General features: G+C 40.5%; 2 protein-coding genes and 1 long non-coding RNA gene across 4 annotated transcripts; 2 read left to right on the forward strand and 1 right to left on the reverse strand.

Moving 5' to 3' along the window:
- The first annotated feature begins 757 nt into the window (after positions 1-757).
- Positions 758-20,536, forward strand: LOC131108916 (uncharacterized). The gene is made up of 3 exons (XR_009120563.1): positions 758-1,219; positions 1,314-1,537; positions 18,147-20,536. It is a non-coding gene; the product is annotated as an uncharacterized LOC131108916 (long non-coding RNA).
- rbis (ribosomal biogenesis factor) lies at positions 2,961-5,142 on the reverse strand. 2 transcript variants are annotated; one of them, XM_058060350.1, is made up of 4 exons: positions 5,011-5,142; positions 3,550-3,665; positions 3,359-3,475; positions 2,961-3,291 (listed from the first exon to the last, which is right to left on the reverse strand). In XM_058060350.1, the coding sequence occupies exons 2-4, from the start codon at positions 3,658-3,660 to the stop codon at positions 3,223-3,225; spliced, it is 297 nt and encodes a 98-aa protein (XP_057916333.1). In that variant the 5' UTR covers positions 3,661-3,665; positions 5,011-5,142; the 3' UTR covers positions 2,961-3,222. The 2 variants fall into 2 exon arrangements, with proteins under 2 accessions (XP_057916333.1, XP_057916332.1); XM_058060349.1 differs by lacking the exon at positions 5,011-5,142 and adding an exon at positions 4,045-4,200.
- On the forward strand, positions 5,155-10,181 carry LOC131108913 (carbonic anhydrase 1-like). Its single transcript, XM_058060348.1, has 7 exons — positions 5,155-5,302; positions 5,414-5,611; positions 7,090-7,208; positions 8,400-8,492; positions 8,575-8,637; positions 8,697-8,852; positions 9,372-10,181. The coding sequence occupies exons 1-7, from the start codon at positions 5,221-5,223 to the stop codon at positions 9,489-9,491; spliced, it is 831 nt and encodes a 276-aa protein (XP_057916331.1). The 5' UTR covers positions 5,155-5,220; the 3' UTR covers positions 9,492-10,181.
- Positions 20,537-21,845: the final 1,309 nt, after the last annotated feature.

Raw genomic sequence — 21,845 nt, forward strand, 5'->3', positions numbered from 1 at the left:
CGAACGTCTCAGCTCCCCGGTCCACAATAATAAAAATTATTATTACATTCATTCATTCATTTTCTACCGCTTTTCCTCACGAGGGTCGCGGGGGGTGCTGGAGCCTATCCCAGCTGTCTTCGGGCGTAAGGCGGGGTACACCCTAGACTGGTCGCCAGCCAATCACAGGGCACATATAGACAAACAACCATTCACACTCACATTCATACCTATGGATGTGAGTCGCCAATTAACCTAGCATGTTTTTGGAATGTGGGAGGAAACCGGAGTACCCGGAGAAAACCCACGCATGCACGGGGAGAACATGCAAACTCCACACAGAGATGCCTAAGGGTGGGATTGAACCCTGGTCTCCTAGCTGTGAGGTCTGTGCGCTAACCCCTAGACCACCGTGCCGCCCTTATTATTATATATTATATATAATATATTATCATATATTATATATAATATATATTTTAAAATATATATATATATAAAATAATACTTTTTATGTATTATATATATTATAAATATATATAAAATGTGTGTGTATATATATATGTATATGTATATATGTATATATATGTATATATATATATATATATATATGTGTGTATATATATATATATATATATATATATATATGTGTGTATATATATATATATATATGTATATATATATATATATGTATATGTGTAAAATAATAATTTTTATTATTGTGGACCGGGGAGCTGAGATGTTCGGATCCGGAGGGCTGTTATAATACTTCAGATTTCAAGGTACGTGAACGAATCGTTCAACGAACGTGAACATTAGTGAATGGACTGACTCGATACGGCCGACCGGGTCTACCAAAATAACCCAAATGAATGAAATGAACGGATCTTTTTACTGAATAAACCGGAATGATCCGGTTCACTGAAATGAACGGGTTTGCCCACCACAACACAATAGCATTAGTGTGAAATTTACATTCATGGAGAGCATCACTCCGAATAAATCATCTTAGTTTGTTGACACGTGATAACTTATAAAGCTTTGTCTCTCAGTGAATGCTAATCTCGTCTCTGAGCATCATACATATCAGTGATTTTGTGTCGTATTTTTGATGCATGGCGTGTAAGATAATTAGTATTTGATGAATGGCGTTAATGTAAATGCTATTCTGACGGCACGCATGCTGCCTCCGGGGGATTTGGCGGCGCATCGTAGAGATGAATGCTGAGAGAAACGACAAGCGGTAACTGTTCAGCTTGTAAAATGTCAGATGAAATGGTGCAACCTTTTTGGAAAGGTTAGCCATAACAAGGATATGTGCTGTGTAATCCCTACAGAAAAGTGATGATGAAGGCATCCGAGGAAGAAGTAAATGTGCCAACCATTAGTAAGATGACGTGGAGGTAATATTACTACATTTGGCAACACACCTGCTGCGGCTAATATGAGCAGAGCCAGGAAAGTTAATGTTATAAACGAAGGCATTCGGTGTCATGGATGATGGATGGCGAGGACCTCTATACGTCAGTTTACAGCGTTGTATCCGGATGTCTTCAAGCAGGTAACATTTACACTCAATTTTAGCGACATTAGCTCAATTTTAATGACATTTAGCATTAGCCTGACAAGCTAACACAAGTGGCAACCTTCGGTCATGTTTTGATTTTGCGACATTCCATTTGTTTGGCTGGGGTTTTTTTAAGCTTCCATTTGATGTTGAGCCAATTTTTAACTATATGTGATAGATAAACTAGATAAAATGTCACTCTTATACATTATATTTCTTCTAGCCACCAAGCTAGCTCGCAGGTAACATTTACACTCAATTTTAACGACATTTAGCATTCGCCTGACAAGCTAACACAAGTGGCAACCTTTGGTCATGTTTTGATTTTGCGACATTCCATTTGGTTGGGGGTTTTTTTAGCTTCCAATTGATGTTGATGTTGAGCCAATTTTTAACTATATGTGATAGATAAACTAGATAAAATATCACTGTTATACATTATGTTTCTTCTAGCCATCAAGCTAGCTCGTAGGTAACATCCATTCAATTTTAGCGAAATTAGCATTAGTCTGACAAGCTAACACAAGTGGCAACCTTTGGTCATGTTTTGATTTTGCGACATTCCATTTGTTTGGTTGGGTTTTTTTTTAGCTTCCACTTGATGTTGAGGCATTTTTTAACTACATGTGATATATAAACTTGATAAAATGTCACTCTTATACATTATATTTCTTCTAGCCACCAAGCTAGCTCACCGCTAACTAGCTACAGCTGTTGATACATTATCTTAAAAACTGTTGTTCCTGCTTACCTCTAGATGGCGCCAGAGTACCACAACTGGTACTCGCACAACACTTTATGAATATGTAGTTGTTTGGGGGTTTTAAATTAAACCATCTATCCTACATTCCTCCCGGATCGTTTCTAAATGTGCCTTTAATTGGAATATTCAAATTCATGTAGCCCAAATCTAGTGAAATTAATCTTTTATGTGCCGAGACGCTAGGGTGCACATTACATCCAAATGTGTCAACAACAAAATTCAATTTGGACCAAACCCTCTCTCTCTCTTTCTCTCTCTTAGTGTTGCACAACATTTAACAAACGTGACATTCTACCTTGAGTTACATGAAGCGCTTTTTGACCTTACTGTTTAATCCAAGGAGGAGTACCTCTTTTGAATGTGAGTGCAACATTTCACAGAGCAGAAAGCCATTCATCCATGGAAGAGAGGAGGAGGCTTCTCCTTGTAGAATGGATGTGTGGGAGTGAACGGACACACACTCCTAAAGAGTGACGTTTAGTTGTGTCGCAGTGAGACGTGTTGGAGGAGGGAGGGAGGGTGACATGCTTCAAATAGGCCCTTCCAGTCCTCATTGGGATTCTGGAAGCTTTCTCCAATGTACACAGGTCCATATGAATGTGGATAAACCCGCCTACAGCACCACCCTGTGGACATTGACGAGTATTGCAGTCAGACAGTATACTTGCTTTATTTACATTACAAATGTCAGCTTTTCCATCGCTTTAGAGTTCAATACACTCTGAGAAAATGTTATTGGAATGATGAAGTTGGTTAAAAATAAGCTTAATTGCGTTTCCTTATAGTAGCATGACAATAAATAATAGGAAATGTACAAGTTTTACATGATTTATTGTTCTACTTAGTCATCTGTAGGGTTGCAAAAGAAACCAAAACCTTTCACTTAGCTATCCGGTAGCTACAGTATAATAGAGTATCATAGCTGAGAGAAGAGCTGAGCAGCGTTGTCAACGTTCACACATTCCTTTGGCGGCTCTTTGGCAATCTAAAAGAAAGACATTTCAGCAGATTATATCAACACATATGACCCGACCACCTAATCGTATTCTCACCGGCGTTTGTTTCTTTGGTTCCGGAGCCACACTTTTGGAAACACTGATCACATCCCTCTGGACCTCAGAGAAGATCTGATTGAGGTTTTCCACCTTCTCGTTCTTCACTGCGTTGATCTGCGGAGGCACAGGTTACACTGGAGCACTAACACAAAAATGAGATTTAATATAGTAATAATAAATAAGCTTACATGTTTGAGCGTCGTCCTCACAGGTTTTGCTTTGTTTTTGGCCTTCATGTGCATGCTGGCCACTTGGAAGACATTTGTCGTTTTTTTTACCCTTTGCTTGTTTTTGCCCATGTTGTCTGGTTGGAGAGTAAATCAGTCATTCATGTCTTACATATTCATAAATACTGTAAACAATCAGATCAAAACAGTTCTATGTAAAATACAGTAATATACAGATGGTTATAGAAGAATATTACCTAAACATTCTAGTAACGCAACGTGGTTCTATTCATGATCTACTCTACACTAAATTTAAAACACAAATACAAGTATGACATCATATCGGGAAACACATGGAGTAATGCTACATGCTAACATTCCATTTGACTGCATGTTATTTTCATCTTTTGTCGAACAATTATTGATTATTTACGTGTCACCGGTGCTAGAACGCATTTAATTGCTCTGTAGTTGTTCATTAAGAGAGAAATAAATATGAATCTGTACTTTACGTACCTATCGGTGTGGACACGTTGGTGTTTATGTTCCGGAGAGCTAAGCGTCCATCATGGATGACGTCATCATTATAAGACCGTCAACAGGAGGATTTCTTGCTCGGTGAGTACATTTTCTTTACCTCATTAATGTGTTTTTTTTTAGTAAAAAAAAAAGGTTAACCAGCTCGCTTATTTTGTTTATAAGTAGCTGTTACAATATTTTCGCGGAATAACCTTCAAAACATGCTACTATTATTGTGAAACCCGTATTGAAGGGGCGCTACAAAATGTCGATATTTAATTAATTTTAAAATATGTTTTGTGACTTTTAACGAACCCTTTGTATTCCCAATTAAGGTAATGTACCTTAAAACAAGTAATTATTAGAAATTCAGACTTTTCAGGCTAGCGGTTGTACATTATTGTAAGCAGGAAGTTGAGATTGGTGACTTCCTGTTTGAATGCGCATCAAAATAAATGCTCGTTTGTGTACAGCTGCTCCCAAAATGTTCGTGTATATTTTAATAGAGTTAATTATATTAATTTAATTGTTGAATATGTGATATTGTATGAGTATATTGTGATATTTTACTACAGTATTATCTTACTATTTACTGTGATTTCCTTAGCCGCCTGCAGGTGTCACTGTAGCACCACCACAGTGTATGGATTATGCGTTCACTCATAGCAACCTATAGAATGATTAAACGTCAAGGCTTTGGAGCACATAACAATTCAAAGAATGGCCTTTCTTCACCTCCGTAAACATCTATTTCACTCGGGACAGCTTTATTTCCCTCATACCGACAGCACTCGGGGAGACCTATTGTTGTGGATCTACTCCATTTAAAGGCACGTAGGTGGCATACGTATACAGAGTAGAGAGACGGCGTCATAAAGAAGGTGGAAGCCGAACCATTCTGTCATGCAGAACCGTGCAGTTCGGATATCGGTGCAAGAGTAACGAATGAAAGCATGGTTGTACCTTCCGTTATTGCAGCATTTTGTGAGTTCGGGTTGGGTTTCCACTGTGGATTTATTGTAGGAGACAGAAAAGCTACTATCGATCCACTGAATCCAGACTTGTGTCGCTGAGTGGACTCGGCTCCGGTCCTCCGTATTTATAAGGCGGCTTCAGTAAGGGAGGGGGCGAGTGGGGGGTGCATACATATATATACAAGCGTCCAGCTGCCAGATGGGGGCTTTACTGCAGCAGCTCTTGCAAAACCTCATTGGTCCAAAAATGGCTCATGCATGGGGATACGCTGCGAATAACGGTAATTATTATTATTATTATTATTATTGTATTCTAAGCAATTAAAGCGTGCAGGTGGATTATTTTTGCACCATGTGATATTCTGCATCAAACATATTTTGTCCCTCTTCAGGACCAGACAAATGGGTGGATTCTTTCCCCATCGCCAACGGACCGCGTCAGTCCCCCATTGACATCGTACCGGGCCATGCGTCCTACGACGGCGGGCTGAAGCCGCTCAACCTCAAGTACGACCCGTCCACCTGCCTGGACATCCTCAACAATGGCCATTCCTTCCAGGTCACCTTCATGGATGACACCGACAGCTCCAGTGAGTACCGCCGTGCATGCAAGCAGCTTGTGTGTGACGTCATATAGTGCAGGGAAAATAATATAAACATAGCATTCATAAAAATGCATGCGTGATTTTATTGTGTACCAATATTTGTACAGTGAGCACTCAGTTTTTGCTGCTGGGTAGCTGAATAGACGGTACAAGAGGGAGAATGGTGGTTCATTCCAAGAACAAAGCAGACCTCTGCAGCAAATTAGAACAAAAGCACACAAAAAAATATTTGAGGCGCTAAAATAAAATAACATTTGACAATAATATGTGAAATAATATGAGAATTAGTCATAAGTAGATGATGAATGAACCAAAAATCAGACTATTGCAAGAATAAAATCATCATTTTAAAGGGTGGGGAAAAAACCTAAATAATAACAAAAACATTCCCCAAATAAAGTAATAATAATCTTCCCAAATAAAATAATATAGTTAATATTATATCTTCAATGATTAATTGTAATAGTATGAGACAAAGGTCACCCTTTTATGACAATAATGTGGAACTATTACATGAATTACATTATGCGAATGTAAATATTCTACTATTACAGGAATAAAGTAGTCATTTTACAAGGGAAGAAAATGAAATAATTCCATAATAATATGGTGGCAATGTTCAGTAAGGATTTTATGGGAATGAAGATGTAATTTTATTAAATAAAATGTATATATTACAAGAATAAAGTTGTCATTTTTACATTTATTATTATATTGTATATTATTATTTATTATTAAAACATTTAAATATGTTATTTTAGGAAATTAAATCATTTTATGAGAATGAAACATTAAAATTAAAAACAATAAAGTAGTATTTCCATGGCATTATAATAGCAATAATCATTTTAAGAAGAGAAAAAAGTGTTAATGTTATGAGGGAAAAAAAGATGATGGTGAAATATTATATTATAATATTATGCTGGGAGTAAAGTCCAAATATTTCAATAAAAGATGGAATTTTATAATTTTATGACAATTTACGCCTTTACTATTTAGTGTCGCCCCTAACAGATGCTTGCAGAATTTATGTTGTCGTTATTAAAAGATGGCCCACCCTCCTTTGTCCAGATTAGATGTGTGTGTAGAGATTACGGTTACATAATCTACTCGGGATGGTTTAGTGCAAATAGAAACACAGAATAAAAGAAACGAGGGTGGAAGATCTTTAAGGTGATCCCCGTTTCCCGTTTTCGCCGAGTGACATTTAGTCACGCATCATGTGTGTGTGTGACAGATATTTAATAAAAGATCAGACGTGTGTTGTAGTAGAGGAAGCTAGCGTGTTTATAAATAACCGCATGACGTAACAGGATGTTACAATTCAAGACTTGACCCCCTCAGGTGAATAGCAGGAGGAAGTGGCCTCCCGGGAAAGACGGCCGTCTGCCGCTGTCACCCTTTATATTCCGTTTCGGGGACTTCTCATTGGCTCTCACTCTTTATGTTTTTGTCCCATGCAGTTCTGACCGGCGGTCCCATCTCGGGTGTGTACCGGCTCAAGCAGTTCCACTTCCACTGGGGGGCTTCTGACGACAGGGGCTCCGAGCACACGGTGGCCGGGAACAAGTACCCCGCTGAGGTTAGGATACTCTGCGTGATGGGTGTCTAATCTGATATCATGAGGACGGATGAAGTAATCCGCTTACTTGACAAAACATGCTTTTGGGTTTATTTCGGCTTCCCATCATCCCCCCCCTCCCTTCTTCCAGAATTCCCATTATTGTGCCTTTTCCTGAAATGACTTTCTTCAGGCTTTTGATTGGCTAAAATGACATTATGAGGAAATTCCAGACCATAGAAAGTGCAAAATCAAAGTAATACCAATCAAGAAGCTTGCTAATCAAGCCACAGATTTATTGCACAGTTATTGCACGGTTTATTGCACATTATGGCTTTGCAGTGGGAGGAAATTCCTGCTTATTTCCACCCGAAACACATGTACAGTACCTCTGTACATGCGTACAAGTCAACTGATTGACAAATTGTGGCGCGGTTCCCGTTGGTGGTACACAGTCTCCATTCTGTGGTACTCGGGAAGATTTTTTCAAATAAAAATAAAATGATATTGAAGAAATGTCAGTTTCTTACAGAGCGCAGGTTAATGACGGCATCATATAATTTGCATATTTAACCGGGATGTAGCTAGGAGACCAGGGTTCAATTCCACCCTTGGCCATCTCTGTGTGGAGTTTGCATGTTCTCCGGGTACTCCGGTTTCCTCCCACATTCCAAAAACATGCTAGGTTAATTGGTGACTCCAAATTGTCCATAGGTATGAATGTGAGTGTGAATGGTTTGTCTATATGTGCCCTGTGATTGGCTGGCGACCGGTCCAGGGTGTACCCCGCCTCTCGCCTGAAGACAGCTGGGATAGGCTCCAGCAACCCCCACGACCCTCGTGAGGATAAGCGGTAGAAAATAAATGAATGAACGGATGCAATGAGAAGCAAAAAGTGAGCAAAATAAACATTAAAAGCAAGACAAAAATTAATCCGTCTTGCTACATCTTCTTATTCTCTGACAGACCAGGTACTTTTGAGTTCCAATCCCATCTACTGTACTGTACGGTGTTGTAACCACAAGCTACATTCATATTCCATGCCTATTATGATGTGTTCATGAGCAGGGGCGAACAGGTAGCAAGTCAATGTATCATTGGCGGGCCTCCACATGTCATTGAATATATGGCGAGCCACTTCGGTAGTACTTGGTGTAAAATGTTTGAGAACGATTGTGTTGATTCATGTGGCATTCTTGGTCCGATCCACAGCTTCATCTGGTGCACTGGAACACCAAATACGCCAGCTTTGGCGAAGCTGCTAGCAAACCAGACGGACTTGCTGTCGTGGGAGTTTTCCTGCAGGTTAATATACCAAAACAAATATAATTTGTACATGTATTATGATTATATCTTGATTAAAATGTTTGTTTTCCACTCCTTTCAGATTGGTGATGAAAATGCCAGCCTCCAGAAGGTTCTGGATGCCTTCAGTGCCATCAAGACTAAAGTATGATACCCATATTGTCATGTTTAGATTAAAAAATAAAATTTTTTTTTTTTTTTTAGGGCAAGCAGACCACCTTCACGGGATTCGATCCCGCCACCTTGCTCCCCCCTTGCCTGGACTACTGGACCTATGATGGCTCCCTGACCACTCCTCCTTTGCTGGAGAGCGTCACCTGGATCGTTTGCAAGGATCCCATCAGCGTCAGCTCGGCGCAGGTATGACGACACACGTCTCTGCGTTAGCCTAACTTAAGCTAGCGTACTTAAACGGATAAATACTGTCATTTTATTGACCTAACGTTTGTAAAATACAAACATTAGAGATACGAGTTGGGGAACAAAATAACAACATTGGACAAATTTATGGAAGTATATTTTTATACATAGCATAAAGTGACAGCGCCAACTAGTGGCCTGGCATGTGTATTACAGCGTCATTTTTGCAGGTCTCTATGAATAGCTATTATTTGGACAAGGTTGTTGTCATGTTAGCGTGACCATTACTAATAGGAGAGGTGCATCATGGGAGATCCAGGACGTAACCTTGGGATGTTACCGAAGTTCTGTCCAGAAGTAATTGGACGGCCTTTCATATTCTCCCGGGATGAAAATCATTTGGACAAGTGGTTATAAGCGTAAACATAACCTCCGCGTGGACGCCGCCGCAAAACTAGCCGCGAGTCAGCGACTCTGGACGTGAGTGACAGTCACAGACGTGTCATGGTCTCTCCACAGATGGCCAAATTCCGCAGCCTGCTTTTCACCGCCGAGGGTGAGGCTGAGTGCTGCATGGTGGACAACTACCGTCCCCCGCAGCCGCTCAAAGGTCGCCAAGTCCGCGCTTTCTTCAAGTGAGCATGTTCTTACCCCTCCCACACCCACTTCCCCCCACCCCCCTCTTTTTAGTCCTGGAATTACAGTGCGCACCAAAGCTCACGTATCTCCACCTCCGTCCAATATTCCCGACATGGAATTTGATTCCAGTTGATTGAAAGCCCTGTGGAGCACTTAGCAGGGGGGGTCACTATGCAGGAAAGAAGCCAGCATCTTTTTTTTTTTGGGAGTTCTCAGGACGCTAAACATGGACCAGACGTTGGCCGCCGGCGTTGCACGACTGACCCGCTTATCGATTTATTGGATTCTCACACATCCATCACGACAGGACACCAGGGGCGCCAGGCTAACTCTTCGCCACTGCACGTCCCCCAAACCTGCCTATGTGTCACCCTGTTGTGTTTTTATTCCATTTTGTGTAAATGATGTGAATGTGTCAAAAGAAAGTGTGTCACAAAGCTGAAAAAGCGCACAATCAACACAGCCAAGAAGACGAGATGCTGCCAAACGACAAAATTACACGCTCAGTTTATGAGTTAGAAACAACATCTCCCCACTGCTTTTCATCCTGAATCATTATGAATAAAAAAAGATTGTAATTCATTGAATTTTTAAGGAAGAAAAAATGCCTTATTGTGCCAGTAGTTGTGTGTTATCCTATTTTGGAAGTGGATACTTGACCAGTGGAATAAATCTATTTTAAAACTTAAACCAGTGCCTTCTGTTTTCTTTATTGGTACTAAGATAAGATTGTCTGATAGTCATGAAATGATGACATAATGTACGCCAGCAAGGTACAATACCCCTGTGTTGTACTGTTGCTTCCATGCAACATTTAGCATGCTAACATTAGCATTGCTAGCATGCTAAATGCTGTTTGCCTGAGTAGAAACCTATATGAGCAATTAGTGCTGTCATGTCATTAGTGCTGTCATGTCAGGTGTTACCATGTTAATGTTAGCATGCTAATATTAGCATTGTCTGATGGACATGAAATCATGACATAATGTATGCCAGCAAGGTACAATACCCCTGTATTGTACTGTTGCTTTCGTGCAACATTTAGCATGCTAACATTTGCATTGCTAGCATGCTAAATGCTGTTTTCATTAGTAGAAACCTATATAAGCACTTAGTGCTGTCATGTCAGGTGTTACCATGATGGTGTTAGCATGCTAATATTAGCATTGTCTGATGGACATGAAATGATGACATAATGTATGCCAGCAAGGTACAATACCCCTGTATTGTACTGTTGCTTTTGTGCAACATTTAGCATGCTAACATTAGCATTGTTAGCATGCTAAATTCTGTTTTCTGAGTAGAAACCTATATGAGCAATTAGTGCTGTCATGTCATTAGTGCTGTCATGCCAGGTGTTACCATGATGGTGTTAGCATGCTAATATTAGCATTGTCAGATAGACATGAAATGATGACATAATGTACGCCAGGTACGCCAAGGCGCAATACTTGGCATACTGTTGCTTACGTGCAACATTTAGCATGCTAACATTAGCATTTTTAGCATGCTAAATGCTGTTTTCATGAGTAGAAACCTATGTAAACACTTATAGATGTCATGTCAGGTGTTACCATGTTAGTGTTATCATGCTAATATTATTAAGTAACAATTTTTGACATTTTCCTAAGTATTAACACATACAGACATTTAGCTCCACCATGCTGGGTGTTGCTTGTTAGCATTCTAATGTTGACAGCATAGCATTTTTGCCATTTTCATAAACTTCATGTTTCACACTTGCACCTTTCCTGCCTCTCTAACCTCTCTGCTCTTCAAGTAAAACCTTTGTTATGTATCTTAAAAGCTAACCTAGCTTCCCCACAAGCACAAGGACATGTTTTACATGCCGTAAGTCATTAAAAAGCTTGGCAACGTGGCGCTAAAGCTAAAGATAGATACTTGTGCTAGCTATTTAACACTATTCCTGTTATCAGCCATTTAAAACCCCTCACAGCGTCACATTAAAGCTAACAAATGCTTTCTTTGTGCTGTGTATTTAAAAACGTGATCATCGGGGAGTTATAAATGTCATCACGCGGGGGCCCCCGCTAACCTCCGGGATATACCACATCTGACCCTCTGATACAGCACTTGACCTCTCACCTCGGTGACAACAACTGACAGGAACATGAGAGCTATTTTAGTCAACACCTAACTTGCAGCATGGGTGTAAAGTCCTTGACTCAGCACACCGCTAGCACTAGCGCCCTCAATACGGACATCATGTTTAATAACACAAGATGCAACGTATCAGCAAACAACGGCGTTGATAACTTTCTGCGCTTAAACAAGTGGCGTCGCTTGAGTTTTTATCTTCGCGCTAACTCATCAAAGCGTGACAAAACGATGCCAATCAGGCGTCGCTAACGCTTGTCACTCAACAGTCCAGTTAGATTGGAGTTTAATATCTTTGTAAAACACAACAAAACAACACAGACTGTTAGTTAGCGCTAGCTTGGCGCCTTTATGAGCAAAAACGACAAATTCAGGCTATGATTAATGATAATAAAAGCTACTGCCGCTAATGTTAGCCTCAAATGTTAGCGTTAAAGCTAGCACACACCCAAAAACCAAATAAGCTTACTACTAAATAAGACAAGTTGACCTCAAAAGTGACGCTTGCCCTTTAAGGAAAAAATTTTGGGGGGAAAAAAAAATAATGAAAACATTTCTTACTCTTCTCTGGGTGTTCTAGCAATAGAAAACAAGCTAGCATGATCCAGCTAACATTGCATTATTTCGATGATAAAACCCTAAAAAAAAAACCTTCAACCAGGTTTTATCATATTTTATTGTTTTATATATATGTTGTCCTCATGCGTTAACAGGTACATTGATAATAACATGTATTTTGATGATTTAAAACATTACCGGAACTATTTTCCTAGGTGTAGTGATTTCACAACGCTGTGGCTGTGTCTTCCAGCACAAGACTTGTAAGTAAAAAATGTTGATGCATCTTTTTGAGTCTTTGTGGCGAAATTGAGAGCCAATGGTATCCGCTCTATTTGTCTGTTCCTTTGCAGTGGCTTGAGGCGTCGTATTACTCCGCCGGATAAACGTTAGCTGCTACAATAACAATATCGCTGTATCTTGGTTAAAATCCAAGTCAATTATGTATTGTATATGTATATGCTAGGTCCGCATCATTGTAATAGGTGCCTCCCATGACGGCTAGCTAATGCTAACTCATTTACGGGATTGTGGATTATGGGCAAAATACCCAAAAGAGGTGCAGTTTTCCTGTAAATTAGCATGCTAACAGGGAGATAGTGCTTTATGTTAGCGCTTTCTTTTTTTCGTGGTTTGAAAAGAGCAGCAAAAAAATGTGCTAGCGGACATGTACTTCTGTGCTAAGCTACTGTATGACAAATAAAACAATAAAAATTACAATTAAAACAACTTAAAACAATTAAAAATAATAATTAAACAAAAATTATTAATATTATACACTAATTATAATATTAATATTTATAATTATATGAATTTCAATCATTTGTGTAGTTATATAACTAAGCAAAAAAAGTCATGTTAATGTCCATATAGAGAAAATGTATTACAATTATTATTATTATTATTATTATGAAATGAAGTGTGGTTAATTTTGCCTACTGTCTTGTTATCACACTGACGCTGCATTTTTGTGTGTGTGTGTGTTTTTAATCTGTTGTGACAGCTGGATGACCTCGCTGCGGCACGTCATGGTACACACACGCATACACACACACACACACGTGGCCTCTTTTTTTTTTCGACACCTCACCAACTGATGCAAAGGTCATTTTTACAAGGTCAAAACATTAGCTACACTGGACTGGACTCACAAATGCCGATGTTTACATGGATTTTATTGATGCACACACACACACACACACACACACAACACACACCCTGTGGGCTATCGAACATCTTGTTGCTTCATCCAGTCATGTCAGTCATGTGTGTGTGAGACATGACACTAGCGTGTGATTATCAAGCAGGCTTTCAGTGTCTTCCTTTTGCTAAAATAGTTCACATATTTTGCTAGCTTTGTTAGCTTAAAAACATGCTAAGAAAAGTCAATTGTTTGTCAGTTTCAGGCAATTGTTGGACATATCACAGCATATCACAGCAAGCACGCCCGTTCCTTCCTTTCACACTATTGTGCTGCTGTGTGAGATACCGCTAGCCAGAAAGACGTGTTTGATTCCATATCTCTACTGCATGGACGCCCGCATGTCCCAATCTCACTGCCATCAGTTCACCAGTGTCTCCGCAGTTCACACTTCTTGCTTTTCTTTTCTCATTTTTTTGTCTTCCGAGTCCTCCCACGCAACAATCAGGGATTTGATTTATTATGTCCCCTGAGCTCAATGTCTTCCACCTGTTACAGATAATCCAGAATTCATCCCTACCTTTTCCGTCCATTTCCAACCAAAGTTCCCATCTGTGTCCAATAAATCAGGTTCTTGCTGTCCTCCTGTCTTCCACCTGTGTCAGATCAATCAGTTTGCTCCTCTGTCCAATAAGACAGGAGTCTTCTAATGTCCTACCTTTGTTGAACCAACTAGTTCTTCAACTGTGTCCAACACTTAACACTTACTTATTTCCTGTCTTCTAATGTCCTACCTGTGTCGAACCAACTAGTTCTTCCCTTGTTGTCCAACTGTGTCCAACACTATTACTTATTTCCTGTTTTCTAATGTCCTACCTGTGTCCAACCAACCTTTTCTTTACTTGTCTTCCATCTGTGTCCAACACTATTACTTATTTCCTGTCTTCTAATGTCTTTCATGTGTCGAACCAACCTGTTCTTTACTTGTCTTCCATCTGTGTCCAACATAATTACTTATTTCCTGTCTTCTAATGTCCCACCTGTGTCGAACCAGTCGGTTTTTCACTGTCTTCCACTTGTGTCCAACATTGTCACTTATTTCCTGTCTTCTAATGTCCTACCTGTGTCAAACCAACCAGTTCTCCAACTGTGTCCAACATTATTCCTTATTTCCTGTCTTCTAATGTCCCACCTGTGTCGAACCAGTCAGTTTTTCACTGTCTTCCACCTGTGTCCAACATTATTACTTATTTCCTGTCTTCTAATGTCCCACCTGTGTCGAACCAGTCAGTTTTTCACTGTCTTCCACCTGTGTCCAACATTATTACTTATTTCCTGTCTTCTAATGTCCTACCTGTGTCGAACCAACCTGTTCTTTACTTGTCTTCCACCTGTGTCCAACATTATTACTTATTTCCTGTCTTCTAATGTCCTACCTGTGTCGAACCAACCTGTTCTTTACCTGTCTTCCACCTGTGTCCAACATTTTTACTTATTTCCTGTCCTCCAATGTCCCACCTGAGTCTGAGTCCTCAGTTGGTTTTTCACTGTCTTCCACCTGTGTCCAACACTATTCCTTATTTCCTGTCTTCTAATGTCCCACCTGTCATATCCCTTGTCTTCCACCTGTGTCCAACATATTAGCTCCTTTCCTGTCTTCTAATGTCCTACCTGTGTCCAACCTGTTGGTTTTTCACTGTCTTCCACCTGTGTCCAACATATTAGCTCCTTTCCTGTCTTCTAATGTCCTACTTGTGTCAAACTATTCAGTTCTTCACTTGTCTTACACCTGTGTCCAACACTATTCCTTATATTTCCTGTCCTCCAATGTCGCACCTGTGTCGAATCAACCTGTTCTTTACTTGTCTTCCATCTGTGTCCAACATTATTATTTATTTCCTGTCTTCTAATGTCCTATCTGTGTCTAACCAACCAGTTATTCAACTGTGTCCAACACTATTCCTTATTTCCTGTTATCTAATGTCCCACCTGTGTCAAACCAACTAGTTCTTCCACCTGTGTCCAACATATTAGCTCCTTTCCTGTCCTCATGTGTCCCACCCGTGTCTAAACATGTTATTAGTTAAATGAACTATTATTACATTATATTTAAAAAACACCTTTTTTATTGCTGGACTTGCAGGTGTGTGTAATGTAGTGTCCTGTCGCTAGGTCTCCCACGCTACTGTATTGACAGTTTGGGTCATGTGACCAGACGGGGGTTATTGAAGGTGACCTTCCTATGTTGGGAGAGAGGAGGAGTTAAGCCTTAAACTGTGATGCATGGCTGCATCCTTCCAACAAGAAACCAAAACGGACCAACAATGGTCTTCCTGTGAAAGTCCTGTTGGGGACTTTTGGTCCAAACACGTCCACACCTCGTTATATAAGTGTTCATGTTTGTCAGTTGGCGCCTATAGCTCCTCTCCTATCAGTGCACCACCACGTTAGCCCATTAGCCTGATAATCAAGGAGTACGGGTGTGTCCCAAAAGGAACCTCCTCCATCTGAAGGAAGAGTCTATTCAGCGACGCCTCCCAAGCAAAGTGCGTTTAAACACAACAATCACATTCATTGACTTATTACCTCCTCCCTCCTCCTCCTCATTCATTGCACCTTCATCCCGCAAGACGGTTCAGATTTGTCTTCATGCTCCCGTGCTCTTACTGCTCTGCGGGACAGATAGACTTACTCACGGGCGTAGGGTTTCCTGCACACACACACACACACGTCTCACATTACCATCTCACTGCTAAAAGAAGCATTTTAAAACCACACAGCTTCCCTTTGTCGTGCAGGGGTACCTAATGAAGTGGCCCGCGTCGTCAGTCATCACAGATGCTGCAAGATGGCGGCACAAGATGCTGATGATGGTGATGTAACATGCTGTTATGTAAGCAGCCCAAAAAAAACAACAACAACAACAACTGTTTACAAAAGAGGACGGGGGGGTGCAGATTATAATCATTTCCCTCCGGGTTAAAGTCACATGATTTGTGTTTGTTTATATCGGAAAGAATTAGAACAAACATTCATTCATTCATTTTGTACCGAGGGTTGCAAGGGTGCTGGAGCCTATCCCAGCTGTCTCCGGGCAAGAGGTAACTTAAGATGTTGATCACAAGTGCCCGCAAGGCATGCTGGGTAGCCCAGTGGCAACAACAATATTCATTAATTCATTCATTTTCTACCGCTTATCCTCACAAGGGTTGTGGGGGGTGCTGGAGCCTATCCCAGCTGTCTTCGGGCGAGAGGCGGGGTACACCCTGGACTGGTCCCCAGCCAATCACAGGGCACATATAGACAAACAACCATTCACACTCACATTCATACCTATGGACAATTTGGAGTCGCTAATTAACCTAGCATGTTTTTGGAATGTGGGAGGAAACCGGAGTACCCGGAGAAAACCTACACAGAGATGGCCGAGGGTGGGATTGAACCCGGGTCTCCTAGCTGTGAGTCCTGCGTGCTAACCACTCGAACACCGTGTAAGTCTGATAAGTCACTTTTAAGTCACTTTTACTGTCAATGCTGATGGTGATGAATGATGGTGTTTTTTATTGTTTTCTTTCTATTTTTGCTTTATTTATTTTTTTTTTAATTCAGAAATATCCAAATTTTGCTTGTCTTTCTTGTGCTGATTTTTTTCTTTTTTTTAATATTTTTTTTACCTTTTTTCTTTTTTTTAAATCCAAAACTCCATCTTTATTTCATTTTTTTACCCACCTGATTCCCCATTCATCTTATCCATGAATTAAAGCCCCTATCGACACAAACACATACACTAATTGATAAAGTCCCCATAGCCTGTAGACTGTGGTTAACACGCTGGCCTCACAGCTAGGAGACCCGGGTTCAATTCCAACCTCGGCTATCTTTGTGCGAAGTTTGCATTTTGTTGGAGTTGCATGGATTTTCTCCAGGTACTCCGGTTTCCTCCCACATTCCAAAAACATGCTAGGTTAATTAGCAACTCCAAATTGTCCATAGGTATGAATGTGAGTGTGAATGGTTGTTTGTCTATATGTGCCCTGTGATTGTATATAACAGTATAGTGTATAAAAATATTATATATAAATTTAAAACAGTCACTAAAGTCATCATACAGCAACTTCACACTCAAATATACAAACATGTGCCAATATGAATATTAAAAAAAACCAACTCCATACTGTATTGCATCTCAGCAACGCATTCATTGGGGTGCTGCAATGACGTTAGCCCCTCTCTGGGCTCCTCAAATAAAGACACACATCATCAAAAGTATAAGATGCAGATGTATTTACTACACTAAAACGGTCTGAAAGTTTAATGAATGTTAAGGAATGACGACCAGTCCAGGGTGTACCCTGCCTGGGGTAGGCTCCAGCATCCCTTGTGACCCTTGTGAGGATACACAGTAGAAAATTAATGAATGTTTTCTGCATTTGTTTTTTTACAAATTGAAGTAATGAAGCCCCTGAAGGTAGCATGGATGCAATGTTTAACATTGAACATGCTGGTGCCAGGAAGCAGTACAGGAAATTCCTAATTTGCACGCAAACCAGATGGCGTTTTTTGATAGTCGTAGCCAAAATACGTCAGGGAAGAGCGATGATGTGATGAAGTGAACCGATTGTGACCCCCATCAACATGAGATCTTAAACAGTGCATGTGAGCAGCAGAGGAATGTAGTAGTACACATACTACAGTATGTATACTTCAAGTACTGTTTGTTGCTTGGATGCTTCTTATTAATGTCAAATCAGGCTGTTAATCCATCCGTGATTTTTAGTCGAATTGAGGACGTTCCCTTATCACATCACGATAACCATATCTCAGTTTTATCATCGCAGGCGACGTCTCATGATGACTTTTAACTGCTCATCAGTGTCACCTCGAGGAGGAAGTGGAAATCGAAATCGTCATCGATGACTTTGACCAAATGCGAGAAAAGAGGAAGGGCGAGAAGGTGGATTTCATCATAATTCTCCCACACCGTAAAGTAAGACGCTTGCATAACATCTCTACCGGTAAAATGCATGAAAATGACTGGAGGTTTGGGATTAGCATTTAGCATTAGCATGGCAGCACAAAAAACCCAGCAGTCTTTTCATTTTAGGACTTTTTTCGGTTTCAATCAGGACCTTTTCTGCTTCCAGTGACCTATGACCTCCTCACAAATGGACAATTCCTACAGACACATTCATTTTTTACTAAAGTTTTTCCAGTAGGTCCTAATGAACAGCATATTTCTCCACTTATATAGAGGATCTTTGACTAGTGCTTTCGGTAGGTCCATGTACTAATAGAGGATCTTTGACAAGCATTTTTGGAGTCGGTCCTTAAAAACAGCAGCACTCTCCTGTCATGTAGCGAATTTTTTTTTTGTTTTTGCGGTAGGTCCTTAAAAGCAGCTAAGGTCCAGTCATATAAAGGATCTTGGACTAGCGTTTTTTTCTTAAGTAGGTCCCTAAAACAGCATATAGCATACAGAGGATCTTACTAGCATTTTAGTAGTAAAGTAGATTCCTAGCATTGTGTTCTTGTCACATAGAGCATCTTTGATTAGTCATATAGAGGATCTTTGACTAGTATTTTTTGCAGTTGGTCCTTAAAAAAAATATTCAGTTCCTTCAGTTCTGTGCAGGATCTTTGACTGCAGAGGTCCGTAAAAAAAACAGCAGTGCTCACCTGTTATATAGAGGATCTTTGAATAGTGTTTTTTTGTTTTTTTGTTTTTTTTTAGAGTAGGTCCGTCAAAGATTCATAGCATAATCTTCTTGTCATATAGAGCATCTTTGACTAGCTTTTGTGTAATTGGTATTCAAATAACAGCAGAGTCGTCCTGTCATATAGAGGATCTTTGACTAGTGTTTTTTTTGTTTGTTTTGTTTTTGGAGTAGGTTCCATCAACGCTGCAGTGGTCCTGTATATAAAGGATCTTTGACAAGCTTAAAAACACCATACTCTCCTGTCATACCAACACTCCTGTCATATTGAGGATCTTTGACTAGTGTTTTTGCAGTTGACCCCCCTCCAGTCTCCAGTCATGTAAAGGATCTTTGGCTAGCGTTTTTTTTTTTTTTTTTTTGAGTAGGTCCTTCAAAGCTGCAATGGAGTGGTCCTGTATATAAAGAATCTTTGACAAGCTTTTTTTGCATTCAAGCTTAAAAACAGCATAACACTCCTGTCATATTGAGGATCTTTGACTAGTGTTTTTACAGTTGGTCCTATAGAAAAACTGTAGACCCCAGAATCTTTGACTAGCAGTAGGTCCTTTAAAACAACATAGCCCTACTGTCATGTAGGTTATTTTTTGTAGTAGAGCTAAAAATAACAACATTTACTCCTATGAAATAAACCAGCAGATGCATCCTGTCACATCGAGGATCTTGATTCAGTTTTTTTGTAGTCGTCATCGGTCTTTAAAAACAACAAAGCCCTCCTGTCCAATAGAGAATCTCTCCCTACTGTTTATGTAGTCGTCATGTCCAGTATATGCCCCATGTCCTCGTCCATGACATGGTTAATAGCTCACCATGTCATCGCCTCTGACAAAAAAGGTTAATTTTTAAGCGTGTTGGCATTGATAGCGTGGTGGGAAAACAGTGTGATTGCAGTGTAGGTTTGTAGTGCAGTGAGTAACCTTTGAGAAGGATTTGTGTAGTAATGTCTCCATGATCTGTGAGGGCGTGGCTGTGTTGTCGTCTGCTGGTTGTTGGTGATAACACAACATACAGTAGCAATACCACGCCAGTAGACAGGAGCATCCATCCTTTCCATCATGTAGAAAAGCATGAATATACCATCATATTCATCATATCATATTCCAATATAGCACGATATAGTCAATGCTTTATCAGCTTCAAATGGAAGTGTCTTATCATCATGTTAGCTCATCAAACTGCAGGTAGTAAAATAATACCAGATTGCGCTTTATGGACGTGCAATAAAAACGTCTAATGAAAAGCGGAAGCGGACAATAGTGAGGCAAAGCCGATGAGAAAGAGGTGCTTTTTCAGAAGGATTAATCTTTGCTTACATGAATTAATCATTTCAGCACTCATTTTCTATTTTGAGCTTTGCATTTGGAGCATTGCCATTATGCAACCTGCGTTTGTGTGAGTGTGACACCGCTCACATTTCAGCACGCATTTTAAGACATTATGTCTTCTCAGGAGAAATGGATGCACGAGTGCTGTTGACAGTAGGGGAGCTGCGGTTCATTGAAGGAGAACTTGTATTCCAACGCAAATGAGTAGCAAGATAACTGTGTCTTGTCTACAGTCATAGTGATGCTAGCATCATGGTCTGGAGTTGCACGAGTGCTGTTGACACTAGGGGAGCTGCGGTTCATTGAGGGAAAACATGTATTGCAACACAAGTGAGTGGCAAGATAACTGTCTTGCCTACAGTCTTGCCCGACAGTGGTACCATTGTGGTCTGGAGCTGCACGAGTGCTGTTGACACTCGGGGAGCTGCGGTTCATTGAGGGAAAACATGTATTGCGACACAAGTGAGTAGCAAGATAACTGTGTCTTGCCTACAGTTATTCCCGGCAGTGGTACCATTGTGGTCTGGGGCTGCACGAATGCTGTTGACACTAGGGGAGCTGCGGTTCATTGAGGGAAAACATGTATTGCAACACAAATGAGTAGCAAGATAACTGTCTTGTCTACAGTCATAGTGATGGTAGCATCATGGTCTGGCACTGCACGAGTGCTATTGACACTAGGGGAGCTGCGGTTTATTGAGGGAAAATATGTATTCTTGCCTACAGTCAAGCCTGTGGTGGTACATTTATGGTCTGGGGCTGCATGAGTGCTCCCTCGACTGAGGCCACAATAATATAATTGTGTCTGGTCTGCAGTCAACACATGAATTCCAACTGAAATATTGAAAAAAATTATCTTGCTAGCCACTTGTGTTGGGGTGAATGTTTTCCCCAAATGAACCGCAGCTCCCCTAGTGTCAATAGCACTCGTGCAACCCCAGACCATGATGCTACCATCACTATGACTGTAGACAAGACACAGTTATCTTGATACTCATTTGTGTAGACATGTTTTCCCTCGATGAACCGCAGTTCCCCTAGTGTCAACAGCACTTGTGCAGCCCCAGATCACAATGGTACCACTGCCGGTCATGACTGTAGCAAGACATGTTTTCCCTCAATGAACCGCAGCTCCCTAAGTGTCAACAGCACTCGTGCAGCCCCAGACCACAATGGTACCACTGCCGGTCATGACTGTAGCAAGACATGTTTTCCCTCAATGAACCGCAGCTCCCCTAGTGTCAACAGCACTTGTGCAGCCCCAGACCATGATGACGAAGATAATTGTCTACAGTCAAGCATCGTGATCTGGGGCTGCACGAGTGCTACCAACACTGGTGGAGGGTTCTAGTCATTTTTGTGATTTTTTTCTGTATGTACACACACATTTATGCTTGAGAGATGATGTGTGTGTGTGTGTGTGTGTGTGTATGTGTGTGTGTGCATAGGCATGTGTGTCTACTGCTTTAATGTGCTGCTGTTCCCAGATAACGATGAT

This window comes from Doryrhamphus excisus, chromosome 21, assembly GCF_030265055.1.
Source record: "Doryrhamphus excisus isolate RoL2022-K1 chromosome 21, RoL_Dexc_1.0, whole genome shotgun sequence".
Taxonomy (NCBI): Eukaryota; Metazoa; Chordata; class Actinopteri; order Syngnathiformes; family Syngnathidae; genus Doryrhamphus; species Doryrhamphus excisus.